Genomic DNA, 12,883 nt, shown 5'->3' with positions numbered 1-12,883 from the left:
GATGGGACCCCTCCTCCATAAGCTTAGACAAATAGGATTCTCCCATGATAGCCCTCCTCATGTATGATTGAAATCCCTACTTCCTCTGTCTTGGTTGTCACTGGTCAGATGGTCTCTAACACCTACTTGATGAATCTTCAGAGTCATGGGGATCATGCTCCCCACCTCTGAATGCATTCAGTAAATATGTACAAGTTCCTCCTCTCTTCAAGGTGAGGAGGGACAAAGCGACGGGTAGAGCCAGGCCGCTATCCCAAAGAGCTCACAGGCAAGTAAGGGCCAGGACGGTCTTTCCTGAAGGGCTATGAGAGCATAACGTTTCCTCTCCTTTGGTCACAGGGCATCAACCTATCTGGTGGTCAACGCCAGCGAATCAGTGTGGCCCGAGCCCTGTACCAGCACACCAACGTTGTCTTCTTGGTGAGTGCATTAGCTGGTATCTCCCTTGTCTCTGGCTGCCTCCCTGGCTCACCGCCTGTACACAAACCCACACACAGCACCCAACAAGCTCCCTTTCCAGGAGTAAGCCTCTCCTGCCAGAGATATTACTTAATCATTGATGGGGAAACTGAAGCAAGGGTAATGCAAATGACCCACTGTGGACTTCACATGGAACTCTGCAGTAGCCATGAGGGAAGACAAGTAGTAATTACAGGCTGCCTCCCTGTAGGACAACCTCAACCTATCAACACTTAGCCCCACTACAATAACGGCAGATACATGGAAGGTATGCTGTCACTTCCAATCCCGTGTTCCAAGCAGACATTGCTAATTGATCACAGCAGTGGTAATAGAAAATTCAGTATCATCAATGAATTCAGTTCTGTGGAACCCCACATTAACTAGATAAGTTTCCCACAGAAACTTAACCTGGACTCAGAATCCTTGTCACCACCCCACTCTGAGTAGTCACTCGCAATCAAACGTGAGATAAACTAATTAGCTGTGCCTGCCCTATTTCATGCCAAGTTCTGTGTGAGGTGCCTTAGTTGATACTGAAGAATTCTGAGGGCCAGGCCTTGGCCTCAAAGATTTAGAATCTGACTAGGAGATAGAGCTCACCCACACTCAAGAGCCACGGCCCAGTTGAAAGCCAAACTGTGCAGCACAGTCTAGGAGGAGGCTTGTCCAGGGAGACAACTATGAGGGCTAGAATAATCAGGGAGAGCTTTCTGGAAGAGTGAGTCAGGTAAACAGAAGAAAAGAGGAAGGCCATTTGGGTAGGGAGTCAGAAGAAGGAACCAGGTCTCTGATCCGGCTTTATGCGCTCCCCCTGTTCCCAACACATGTAAAAGCTCTCCAATAGGGGCGCCTGGGTGGTGCAGTCGGTTAAGCGTCCGACTTCAGCCAGGTCACGATCTCGCGGTCCGTGAGTTCGAGCCCCGCGTCAGGCTCTGGGCTGATGGCTCGGAGCCTGGAGCCTGTTTCCAATTCTGTGTCTCCCTCTCTCTCTGCCCCTCCCCCGTTCATGCTCTGTCTCTCTCTGTCCCAAAAATAAATAAAAAACATTAAAAAAAAAAATTTAAAAAAAAAAAAAAAAAAAAAAAAAAGCTCTCCAATAAACACACTTCAGAATGTAAAGGTTCATAGTCTTTGTTACCATCCAACATAGCACTTTACAAAGTACTAGCTTATTCATGATCTTTTTTTTTTTTTTAATGTTTATTTTTGAGAAAGAGAGAGAGAGCACACAATCAGGGAAGGGGCAGAGAGAAGGAGACACAGAATCCGAAGCAGGATCCAGGCTCTGAGCTGTCAACACAGAGCCCGACACAGGGCTTGAACTCACGAGCGGTGAGATCATGACCTGACCCAAAGTCAGTCGCTTAACTGACTGAGCCACCCAGGTGCCCCTAGCTTATTCATGATCTTATATGAGCTTTAAACAACCTTGTTAGAAAGAAGTCAAGTGGATATTTTAGATTATTTCAGCAAATGTGTATTAAGCTCCTACTCTGTACCTGGCACAGGCACAAGGGGTATCAGTTCCTGGGGGCCTCACAGGAGTAGACAAATAGTTATCACAACTGGAATTGAGAGGAGGGAGGATTAGGCATGGAATCAAGAGAGGACACAGGAAGAGCTAGGATGGAGCACTGAAGGATGAGTAGGAGTTCACCAGGCAGACAAGAGACAAAATGGTGCTTCCGGCAGAGGAAACAGCATAGGTAAAAACCTGGAATGGCAAGTTCTCTGGAATCCTGGAGTACGGGGAGATTGGACAGGACAGACAAGTGAGACCAGAAAGACAGACTGAGCAAGTAACAACGGGCCTAGATCACCATGCTAAGGAATTCAGACTTGGTAGGCAGTGGGGAGCTATTGAATGTTCAAGAGTCAGGAAGTGTATGTGATTAAATTGAGAGCCATATAACTCATAACTGCTTCATTTTAAGATGAGGCATCTAAAGCCCAGAGAGGTGAAGTATATTATCCAAGGACATTCAGCTAACTAGTGTCAGTCCCTAGACCAGAGCTGGTACAACTCTTGATGGTTTTTATACTCACTGTTACCCCCTCTGCCCACATTTGCCCCCACCTTCTCCCCTCTGCCCAGGATGACCCCTTCTCAGCTCTGGATGTCCATCTGAGTGACCACCTGATGCAGGCCGGGATCCTTGAGCTGCTCCAGGATGACAAGAGGACAGTGGTCCTAGTGACCCACAAGCTACAGTACCTGCCACATGCAGACTGGGTGAGAGGCCACAAGGAGATCAAGCCGTGGAGGGCTGAGGTGGGAGAAGCAGTAGAACATCTTCAAAGGAGTCACTCAGTGTCTCAGTAGCCATTGCTGAGGGCCACAGAGCAGAAGAGATCCACACTGAATGGCTTCCTGCAGGCTGGGTAGACTCTGCACAGGCCAAGGGTTTCACATCACCTACAGCTGCAGACATTCCCGTCCTCACCTGGGGCCCCTGTGGTACATGCAAGGCTGGCACCAAGAAGTCTCAGAAAGAAGCAGACACTCAATTCCTATCCTCTGTTTATGGCCCGGGTTGATGACTCATCCCCCTGGCCTTGGGACTGCCTATTTGGATGGGAAAGCCATCTTCCCGTCCACCCTCTGACCCACAGAAGGTCGGACGGATTCAAGTCAGAATCAGATGGAAATATGGAAACAAACAATACAGGTAGTCGCAGAAGCTTCAATATTAGAATGCGACTTGGTGAAACCCCACATTGACCACATTTCCATACTCCTCAATCTGTAGATAACAGTTACTTTTCAATTAATTGGAAAGCATTTAACATTTAAGGTGGAAATCATGTGACTTTTAAAATCTGGACCTTGCCTGACTCCTGAGGCAAAATTTGCCCTTGAAAATTAAGGGCCTCCTTGATCTTCCGACTGTGCTATATGGCCCTAGGTCTTCCTTCTGCATGTGGTGAAATCCTCTACTATGAAAAAAGAAAAAAAAATCCGGATTAAAAAAAAAAACTATTAAAACAGGTGCAGAAAGTCTGTGTCTAAGTTTCCAGGGTGACCTTGGCAAGGCAGTTCAGGACAATCTTTAGTCCAAAGAAGGCTGTCACAGACCTGCCTGGTCCCTTGAAGTGTCAGTGAACAGGACTCCCAGGCATCGCTCCCTACACCCCAGCATGGGCTCGGTAGGGGTAAGAGAACAGAGGTGGATTTCTGAATTAATGCGGAGTGCCCATGAGTGTGAAACATTGAGTGTTTCAAATGAAATCAGTTTTATTGATTTTAAAGGGGCATGGCCACACACACTTAGACCAATAGGTGCTTTGTCAACCCCCGGTGGAACCCACCAGACCTGCCATTAGGAGGAGCTAAAGGTAGCGCACAATTGGCTGTTAAGTGTGGGAAAACGGCAGCCACGGATGGAATCCTTGCAAGGAATCAGACACCTGGACCAGGAGCTAATTTGTTCTGCAAATCCTCTTAGCAACCATGGGGCAACCACTGAGAATTACCCCCCAGAAGTACCAATCTCTCAATCTGGGGAGTGTGTTGGTGGGGACAGGTTATCACTACCAGCTCACTGCAGTGGGAAAGCCAATGGCCAGTTGTGGTGGGGGAGAGGGTGTGTACATGTCCATCTCAGACTCCTTAGCAAGGTAGGGGTGTGACCGCGCCACTCCCCTTTTCTATTCAGCCCCTGGGCTGGGTCTGTGTCTTCCTTTCCAGATCATTGCGATGAAGGATGGCACCATCCAGAGGGAAGGCACGCTCAAGGACTTCCAGAGGTCTGAGTGCCAGCTCTTTGAGCACTGGAAGACTCTCATGAACCGGCAGGACCAAGAGCTGGAGAAGGTGAGTATGTCCTAAGGGCCAGGCAGCCACCCTCTGAGGAGAAGGTTCTGGTACAATCTGAACACCTAAAGGCCTTCCTGCCCTCATTGGCCTAGAAAACCCCCCAAAGGACAGATGTGGGAGCTGAGCATGAACTTCCTCCTGCCCGAGGAGAGCCAGTACCTGTGCCAGCTACTCAAGGCAGAATCAGGTGGACACCTTCCACTTATCCTCAAATAATCAGAAACCATGTAGTGATAAAGCTTCAGAGAATCAACTCAAACTGGCTAAGCAAAGAAAAAGAGGGAGGAGTTAAGGATTTTTCGGCTCATGAAACTAAAAAGTGTCGACTTCAGGTGAAGCTGGATCCAGGTAGTTAAAGAATGTCATCAGGAACCTGTTTCTCTCCCTCCTTGGCTCTGCTCCCCTCAGACTGGCTCCATTCTTGTGGCAGCAGAGAGAGCTATCAGCAGCCGTAGGCTTAAATTCTCCCAGCTCCACACCTCTGCCAATTAGAGAGTGCCTCTTCCACAACAGTTCAGCAGAAGTCCCTGAACTGACTCTCCTTTGTCCACTTTGGTCATGTGCCCACCCTGAATAAATCACTGTGGCCAGGGATGTGGAGTGTGAGATTGGCCAGTCCTGGGTCTCATGCCCACCCATAGAGCCAGGGAGAATGATCAGCCCGCCTGAGTCATGGAGACTAAGAATAGGGGAGAGATGGTCTCCCACAGGAATATCGGGGTATTTTAAGCTGATAAACAGGACGAGTAAATTCTGCCAAGACTCATGTCCATCTGGACCCTCCCCCAGGTGGGGCAACCTGGAAACCTGACACTGGTCACGGCCAGGGGTGGCTGTCCCCCTCCCTCCCTTTCCCCTCTGCACATTCTGAGGACATTGGCCAGGCCCCACCTGTCTTTCAGGAGACTGTCATGGAGAGAAAAGCCACTGAGCCACCTCAGGGTCTGCCCCGGGCCATGTCCTCAAGAGACGGCCTCCTGCAAGATGAGGAAGAGGAGGAAGGTACAGACAGTGGGACTAGGAATGAAATCCTGGCCTGAGGTCTGACTGACCGTGGGGAGACTAGGGTTGGGGGTTCTGGGGTGGTGAGATAGTGTGACCTTCATCAAATCCCTCTCCCTTGGTGTGCCTCAGTTTTCCCATCTGTAAGTGGGGATAACATGCCCCCCCCCTCCAGTTCGCCCTCAGAGGGATGTGAAATGTGAAGCCACAGGGTGGGTTCTTGTGGCTTGCAGAGGAGGCAGCTGAGAGTGAGGAGGAGGACAACCTGTCTTCAGTGCTGCACCAGCGTGCCAAGATCCCGTGGCGAGCCTGTGCCAAGTATCTGTCATCCGCCGGCATCCTGCTCCTGTCGCTGCTGGTCTTCTCCCAGCTGCTCAAGCACATGGTCTTGGTGGCCATTGACTACTGGCTGGCCAAGTGGACCGACAGTGCCCTGACCCTGAGCCCAGCAGCCAGGAACTGCTCCCTCAGCCAGGTGTGGCCGGCAGCCCCAGGGCAGGGGCTGGGGGGAGAGGGCTGAGCCATGGACACCCCCAGGACCCCGCCTCATTCTCTGCCCGGCCCAGGAGTGCTCCCTCGACCAGACTGTCTATGCCATGGTGTTCACGGTGCTCTGCAGCCTGGGTATTGTGCTGTGCCTTGTCACATCTGTCACCGTAGAATGGACCGGGCTGAAGGTGGCCAAAAGGTTGCACCGCAGCCTGCTGAACCGGATCATCCTGGCTCCCATGAGGTACCCTGCTCCCCCCAACCATGCTGGGGCTGTGGGCAAGTCACTGTTCTCCTGGCCTCAGTTCTTCCATCTATTAAATGGGGATATGCAACCCCTGTCACAGGCTGCCGGGGGTGACTCAAGGAGACAGTGTGTGTAAAAGTGCCCTCCTCAGAGCAGAAAGCAGAGGAAAACCAGCATTTATTCAGCCACACCTGGTGCTAGGCATTTTATATGATTAGCTCATCTAATTGTCACAATAGCCCTTCAAAGTGAGAGTCTGCAGGCTCTGCATAGATGTGAGGTTCCCTTCCCTAGACAGATGTCATCTACCCATCTCCACCCACAGATTCAGCTCTCCCCCTATACTCTCAGCCAACCTGCAGGTTCTGACACTGGGGACATGGGGACATGTTTTCATCCCCTGTGATGGGCTGGATAAAAACCCCAAAGTCTGCTTGGTGGGAAAGAGGTTTAAAGTGGTCACTGCCCAATAGACTGAGTGACTCAGTCCTTTTTTTAAATTTTTTTTAACATTTATTTATTATTAAGAGACAGAGAGACACAGAGCGTGAGCAGGGGAGGGGTAGAGAGAGGGGGAGACACAGAATCCAAAACAGGCTTCAGGCTCTGAGCTGTTAGCACAGAGCCCGACGCGGGTCTCGAACTCACAAACTGCAAGATCATGACCTAAGCCGCCCAGGTGCCCCAGGGCTGACTCAGTCTTAAAGCACAACAGGCAAACAGGTTATCTGAGCCCCAGTCAGTGCCAGACTCACCGTCTGACTACACTTTTTACTTTTCGGTCTTGTGAGCTCCCTGTGGTCCACAGACATGACCTCAAAGTTTACTTACCCCCTATTTGTCCCAGATCTGTGCTTCTGAAATCCTCTGGTTGGGGTTGGGCTGATTCTGGGTCACAGCCAGAGTGATGACAGGCAGAGTAGCCTTGCAGGGTCAGCCAGCTGACAGACTGTCCACAGGGCCCTGTTCCCCCTGGCACATCATCCCTCTGGAGAAGACTATTTGTCCCCAGGATAGTTGCTGAGTGAGTCAGGCTGAGCAAGAGCTGAGGAAGGTGGCAATTGTCATACATGGGCTTGAGAGCCAGAGAGGTTAGTGAGGGGCCAGCACCCCTGTGGGCAGTTGCAGAAATTCTCAGGAACGCAGACCAGATATCTACAGACTTGCAAAGGCAACCGCCCCTAGAAAACCAGACCCAGGGATGACTCCAGGGACACCGGAATGAAAGAAATCACTACCCTCACTCGATAAACAGGAAGAAAATCAATAAACGAATGAGTAACTTCTTCTGGTTGCCTCTTAGGTTTTTTGAGACCACGCCCCTTGGAAGCATCCTGAATAGATTTTCAGCTGACTGTAACACCATTGACCAGGTACACAGGACTGTGACCCATTTCCCCAGTTCAGAGAGAGGCCAGACCCCTAGGAGCTTTTCCTCTCTGGTGCTGGCTTCCCCAGATCTGGTGATCAGAGCCCTGGGGGAGGAAGCAGGGGCCCCAATCTGATTATAATGCTGCCTCTGTGAGATGCTTCCCCTGTGAGATCTTCATGATAAGGCTGAGGGAAACCACATCCCTTTGGCTTCCATCCAATACCCTCTGGCTCACTTCAGTAAGGTTCCAGCATATTCTGAACCAAGGTGACTGATTCTGTGAAGAATATTCATTTCAATTCAGCTTGTGTTCTTTATTTGCCATCGTACTAGATGGTGAGGAAACAAAGTCCTGATTGATTCCTGTTCTCAGGGACCCTACAGTGTAGCTGGAGATATGAGATGTGTGCCTGTAATAATGTGAGAGAGAAAAACATGGCGGCAGGTAACGCACTGAAGAGAAACACCAAAACTCACCTCCCTCTCTCACCCTCCCCTCCGTCAGCACATCCCATCCACGCTAGAGTGCCTGAGCCGCTCCACCCTGCTCTGTGTCTCAGCCGTGGCTGTCATCTCCTATGTCACTCCTGTGTTCCTCGTGGCCCTCTTGCCCCTGGCCGTGGTGTGCTACTTCATCCAGAAGTACTTCCGGGTGGCATCCAGGTGATGGCAGTCTTTGTCAGCCTCAGGGGAATGAGGGATGGGAGGTGCTTTGCAATAGGCAGTTTGGTACTCTTAGAGTAATCATCAAAAAGTAGTAGAGTCCTATCCCCCTGAAAAGGAAAATAGAAATGAAGGAAATAGATTCATCTCCCACTATCCTGATGTAACCATCTCTCAGCACATACACACACACACACACACACACACACACACACACATCGCCATTAATATTTCAAATATTGCCTTAAAAGATATGGTCAGAAATGGAATTGCTAGGTCAGGATGTATACACATGTTTATGCCCTTCATTCATTTTGCCAAAATGATTCTCAGGAGGGTTCTATGAGTCCAGTGACCAGGCTGATTGCTGATGCACAAAATCAGGGGGGCACCTGATGGGAGGGGTGTTATGGCAACCATACCTCCCAGCTCGCGGGGTCCAGAGCCTTGACTTGGAGGCCTTGACTTGAGGAAGCCTTTCACATTGATCGTATTCTCCCTCAGGAACCTTGGAGCCACACAGCCTTTTTTTCCTACTCAACATTTTCTAAGAAGATGCTCTAGAAGTTCTTTCTGGGAGTGATTCTGTTAAACTCTTAGGTTCAATAATTTTACGAAAATTTTGAAAAAAATCTCTGGACCAGGGTTTATCAAACTGCCAATTACAACCTGTCCGTGGGTCATGAAATCAATATTATAGATCACAGCCAGCATTTTTAAAAAATGAAACTGAACAGATACTCTCAAACCATATGCACACAGTAGCAGTAAGCTTTGCTTCATAAAACCTTTGTTGGGGTCACATAGGGGTGTGTGTGTACATGTGCGTGTGTGTACATGTGTGTGTTCACGCACACACGCGTGTTCACACACACACACTGACTTGTGATATAAAATGCATTTCTTACTGCAGGTTGTAGCCAAAAAGGTTAAGCACCTTGCCCAAGTGCACATAGTTGATTAGTAACTGGAGTCAAAATACTGATTATCAATAAAAACGATTAAATTTAGATACATTTTGACCACAATCACCTTGCCCACCAGAATCAAGATCTGTGTACTGGATGACCTAGAATCCCCTGGCACCCATGAGGAGCATGTTGGTATTCACAAGTCACAGTGGCTTTTTAAACACTGTACAAGCTGTTTTACAAAGTTCCTTTCTTCTGCCAGAGAAACCACCCTGTTCCCCTGACATCCACTCTGCCTTGGGGACAGTCTGTCCAGGAAAGCTGCTTCCTGCATCCCAAGCTGGCCTCCCTGGCAGTAATGTGCTTGAAAAGGTGCAGTGGTGAGGAGCAGGAGCGATTCTGTTGCCTTGGAAACCTCTGGCCTTTCCCCCTCAAGGAGCTTTTTAGATACTGGCCTGTGTTGTGCCAAAACCTACTGAGGTTCCTGGGAAGGGATGGAAAGCTTTGAGTTAGGCCTTTCAGTTCCTTTCACGAGCCATCTCAAGGTTCAAGTTGTTCACCTGTGAAAGGGAACCGACAGTGCCTGACCAGCCTCACCACACGGAGAGTGAGGCTGTGCAGCGGGGCAGGGACCGTGCAAGGTGGATGATGCCCTGGATGACAGTAGCTGCACCGGCATGCTGTTCAAGCGTTTTCCACAACAGCTTGCTGGGGTGGTACCGTTATCTTCCCTCTTTACAGGTGAGACACTGAGATCTGAAGAGGTGAAGCCATTTGCCCAAGCAGTGGTTGGGGGTGGAGCTAGGATTCAGACCCAGGCTGAGCGGGAGCCTGCCCTCTTAACCGTTCTGCTCCTCTCCCCTGCACAGGGACCTGCAGCAGCTAGATGACACCACCCAGCTCCCCCTGCTGTCCCACTTCGCTGAAACCGTGGAAGGCCTCACCACCATCCGGGCCTTCAGGTACCAGATGTACCCCGAGGTGGGGGTGGGTGCGGGTGGGGCCAGGGCCGCAGGTCCTGGGATTTAGTTCTCAGGGCTTGGCCTAGGAAGGCCCAGGACACACGTCTCCCAAGCCCTCCTCAGGCCCCAAGGCCCAGATGACGTCCACCAGAGGGGTTAGGTCCAGTAGGCTCCACTGTTTGATCCAGAGAGGAAAATATCTCAGCCCTGCAGCCAAGTCCAGAGCCTCTGTGAACTAAGGCAGGGTATGAAAAGAAACAAGGCTGGGACATATCCTCGCATAGCAATGCTATTAAAGATTTTTACATCATGTGGGCTGGCCCTGAGGCCATCTTTTGAGAACCTTCAGTGACTCAAACACTATGCTAAGTACTTTACATGCCAATCTCATTCATTCTGCACTGCAATCCAAGGCAGGTAGCATGATTATTCCCATTTCCCAGATAAGGATATTGAGGTTCAGAGATGTTATATAACCACTCTGTGTGAGGTCCCATGAAGCCCAGATTTGAACCTACTCATTCATTCAATAAACATTTACTGAGCTAAAACCCATGCCAGGCACTAAAAAGACAGATATGAGTCAGATGAGTCCCTGCCCTGAAGGCATTTACAATCCAGGATTATCAATATAAACAATTAAATTTAGATGCATTTTGACCACCATTACCTTGCCCACAAGTATCAAGATCTGTATACTGGATGACCTAGAATTTCCTGGCGCCCATGAGGAGTATGTTGGTATTCACAAATCACAATGGCTTTTTTTTTAATGTTTATTTATTTTTGAGAGAGAGAGAGCACAAGTGGTGGAGGGGTAGAGAGAGGGAGATACAGAATCCGAAGCAGGCTCCAGGCTCTGAGCTGCCAGCACAGATCCCGATGCAGAGCTCGAACTCACGAACCGCGAGACCGTGACCTAAGCCAGAGTCAGATGCTTAACCAACTGAGCCACCCAGGTGCCCCCACAGTGGTTTTTTAAACACGGTACAGGCTGTTTTACAAAGTTCAGACCAGGAGAAACCCATGTGGCAGGTACTCTGAAAGAAAGGGGAACACAGGCTGGGGGGACAGAGAAGGGAGGCAGTCATGGAAGGGCATAGAGGAGAAATCATTGGAGCTAGCATCAAAGGGTAGATAAAAGTTCACCAAGCTGGAGGAATTCCCCCCAAAACTTCAGTGCCCCTCCTCTACATCCCCAGTCATGGTGTTGGGCTGGACAGGAGTGTCTGGGGCTGCCTGGGGAGGGGAGGGGGCTATTGCTCCCTGTTCCAGCCTCTGCCTGATGTATTAGGGCATCTCTCCTCCAGGCAGACAGGCCAAAGACCCCTAACTCAGAGAGTTGGACTCTGGTCTCTCAGCCTCACCTGGAGAGCGATTCCAGGTTATTTTTAGGATGGCACAGCTGTGCAGGGTGTGACAATAACCATGCAACACCAAGTCCCGTGTCCAGGAGTAACCCTAGGGCTCAAGGACCAGCCAAGAGGATCAGAGTGGCTTGTATCTCCTCCCTCTAAGCCCCAAAGCCCTAGGAGACATGTCCAGGCCCCGGGTACAGCACTGCAGCACCCCCTCACTCCCTGGGGCATCTGGGGCCAGTGACAGGTCATCTGCGGGGTCTTGTCTGAGTAAAGGAAAGCAAAGCAGAGCTCTGCCCTGGCCTTGGCTCTGCTTCCTGGACATCCTGTGCCCCTTTATAAGCCTGTGACGTCTTCCACAAAGAAGCCCCTTGAAACCTGGCGTGACTCTGAGGTCTCCTCTGAGCCCCCTTCCCGTCTCTAGCCTGCATCTCCCCAGTTCCCTTGACTTCCAAGGCCCTCAACACCCCTGGACCTGGCCTCTTCTCAGTCTTAGCAACGTTCCCCTTACACATGGTGTCCTGGAGGCCTTTGGGCTGGGCCAGGGGCAGATAGATTGTGGCTTTCCTCAAGAGGCCAGACCCCCTCAGTAGGATCTGAGTGGATCCAGCAACCAGCTTCAGACCCAGCCTACCCTCCAGCAGAGGAACTACTGCCCAGTGAAGCCCCCCACACCCTCCACTGACACAGCGGGTGAGTTTTACATTTGAATGAAGGGCTTTGTAGTGATCCCTGGATGTGGTCAATTCATTGGCTTTTGCCCAGCAGCCTGCCCTGTTGAGAGCTAACTAGCATTTATTGATTATGCGCTCAGCACACGCCAGGCACTGTGCTAAGTGCTGTGTGTGGATTATTGCATTTCATCCTCTCCAGAGCCTGAGGACATGGATACGAGCAGCCACGTTCAACAGATGAGGTTGAGTAACCCACCTGAGGCCACACACATGGTTGAGAGCCAGTGCCAGGCTTGGAACCCAGGCCTGTTGGACCTTCTGGTTTCTCTAGGAGAAAAAAGCTTGCTTTTTCCCCAAAGAAAGCTTCAAGAGTTCCCAGCCCTGGACTCAGTGTTGGGCTCAGACGTTGTTTCAGTCTAGGCAGGAGCCATTACTGTCCCCGTTTTACTCATGAGGAAACTGAATCTCGGTCCTGACACCCAGCCAGTGAGTAAGAATGCTCAGAAGCCAACGTGGGTGTGCGTGGCCCCGAGCTGGACCTCCTTCCACATTCCTCACACCGCCACACACCTGTCCCACAAGCTGCATCTCCCACACACCCTCACGCACACCCACCCCTCAGGCTCTCCTGTCTCACACATACACACGCGCGCATGCACACACACAGACACCCTTGGTGCGCACTCAGTCACACCCTTCAGACGTGGGGTTGCACATTTGCCTCAGCCGCATCACCCACCCCCACACGGCCACCCGTGGCTGTGCAATCACACGCTCTCTCACACCTCAGAGACTCACTTTGCCCTCCTCAGACACACAGTTCGGGCATGGCCCCTCTACCCAGAAATAATCAAAGCTGAACAAATACCTTCCAGGAGTGAAAAGCAAATGCCCAGTAAGACTTGTTTTGAGTCCCTCTGAGTCTC

General features: G+C 50.6%; 1 protein-coding gene across 6 annotated transcripts in view; it reads left to right on the top strand.

Moving 5' to 3' along the window:
* ABCC8 (ATP binding cassette subfamily C member 8) overlaps positions 1-12,883 on the top strand; it is a 77,217-nt gene that overhangs the window by 57,458 nt on the left and 6,876 nt on the right. For all 6 annotated transcript variants that reach the window (XM_058688388.1, XM_058688386.1, XM_058688389.1 and 3 more), the window contains 9 exons: positions 340-420; positions 2,558-2,695; positions 4,151-4,276; positions 5,182-5,281; positions 5,515-5,756; positions 5,848-6,014; positions 7,321-7,390; positions 7,895-8,052; positions 9,833-9,925. In XM_058688388.1, coding sequence (XP_058544371.1) covers positions 340-420; positions 2,558-2,695; positions 4,151-4,276; positions 5,182-5,281; positions 5,515-5,756; positions 5,848-6,014; positions 7,321-7,390; positions 7,895-8,052; positions 9,833-9,925 — 1,175 coding nt within the window. The remainder of the gene's footprint in view (positions 1-339; positions 421-2,557; positions 2,696-4,150; positions 4,277-5,181; positions 5,282-5,514; positions 5,757-5,847; positions 6,015-7,320; positions 7,391-7,894; positions 8,053-9,832; positions 9,926-12,883) is intronic.

Source organism: Neofelis nebulosa, chromosome 10, assembly GCF_028018385.1.
Source record: "Neofelis nebulosa isolate mNeoNeb1 chromosome 10, mNeoNeb1.pri, whole genome shotgun sequence".
Lineage (NCBI taxonomy): Eukaryota > Metazoa > Chordata > Mammalia > Carnivora > Felidae > Neofelis > Neofelis nebulosa.
The sequence above is the reverse complement of the archived record's forward strand: the minus strand, read 5'-3'. Positions and strand labels throughout refer to the sequence as shown.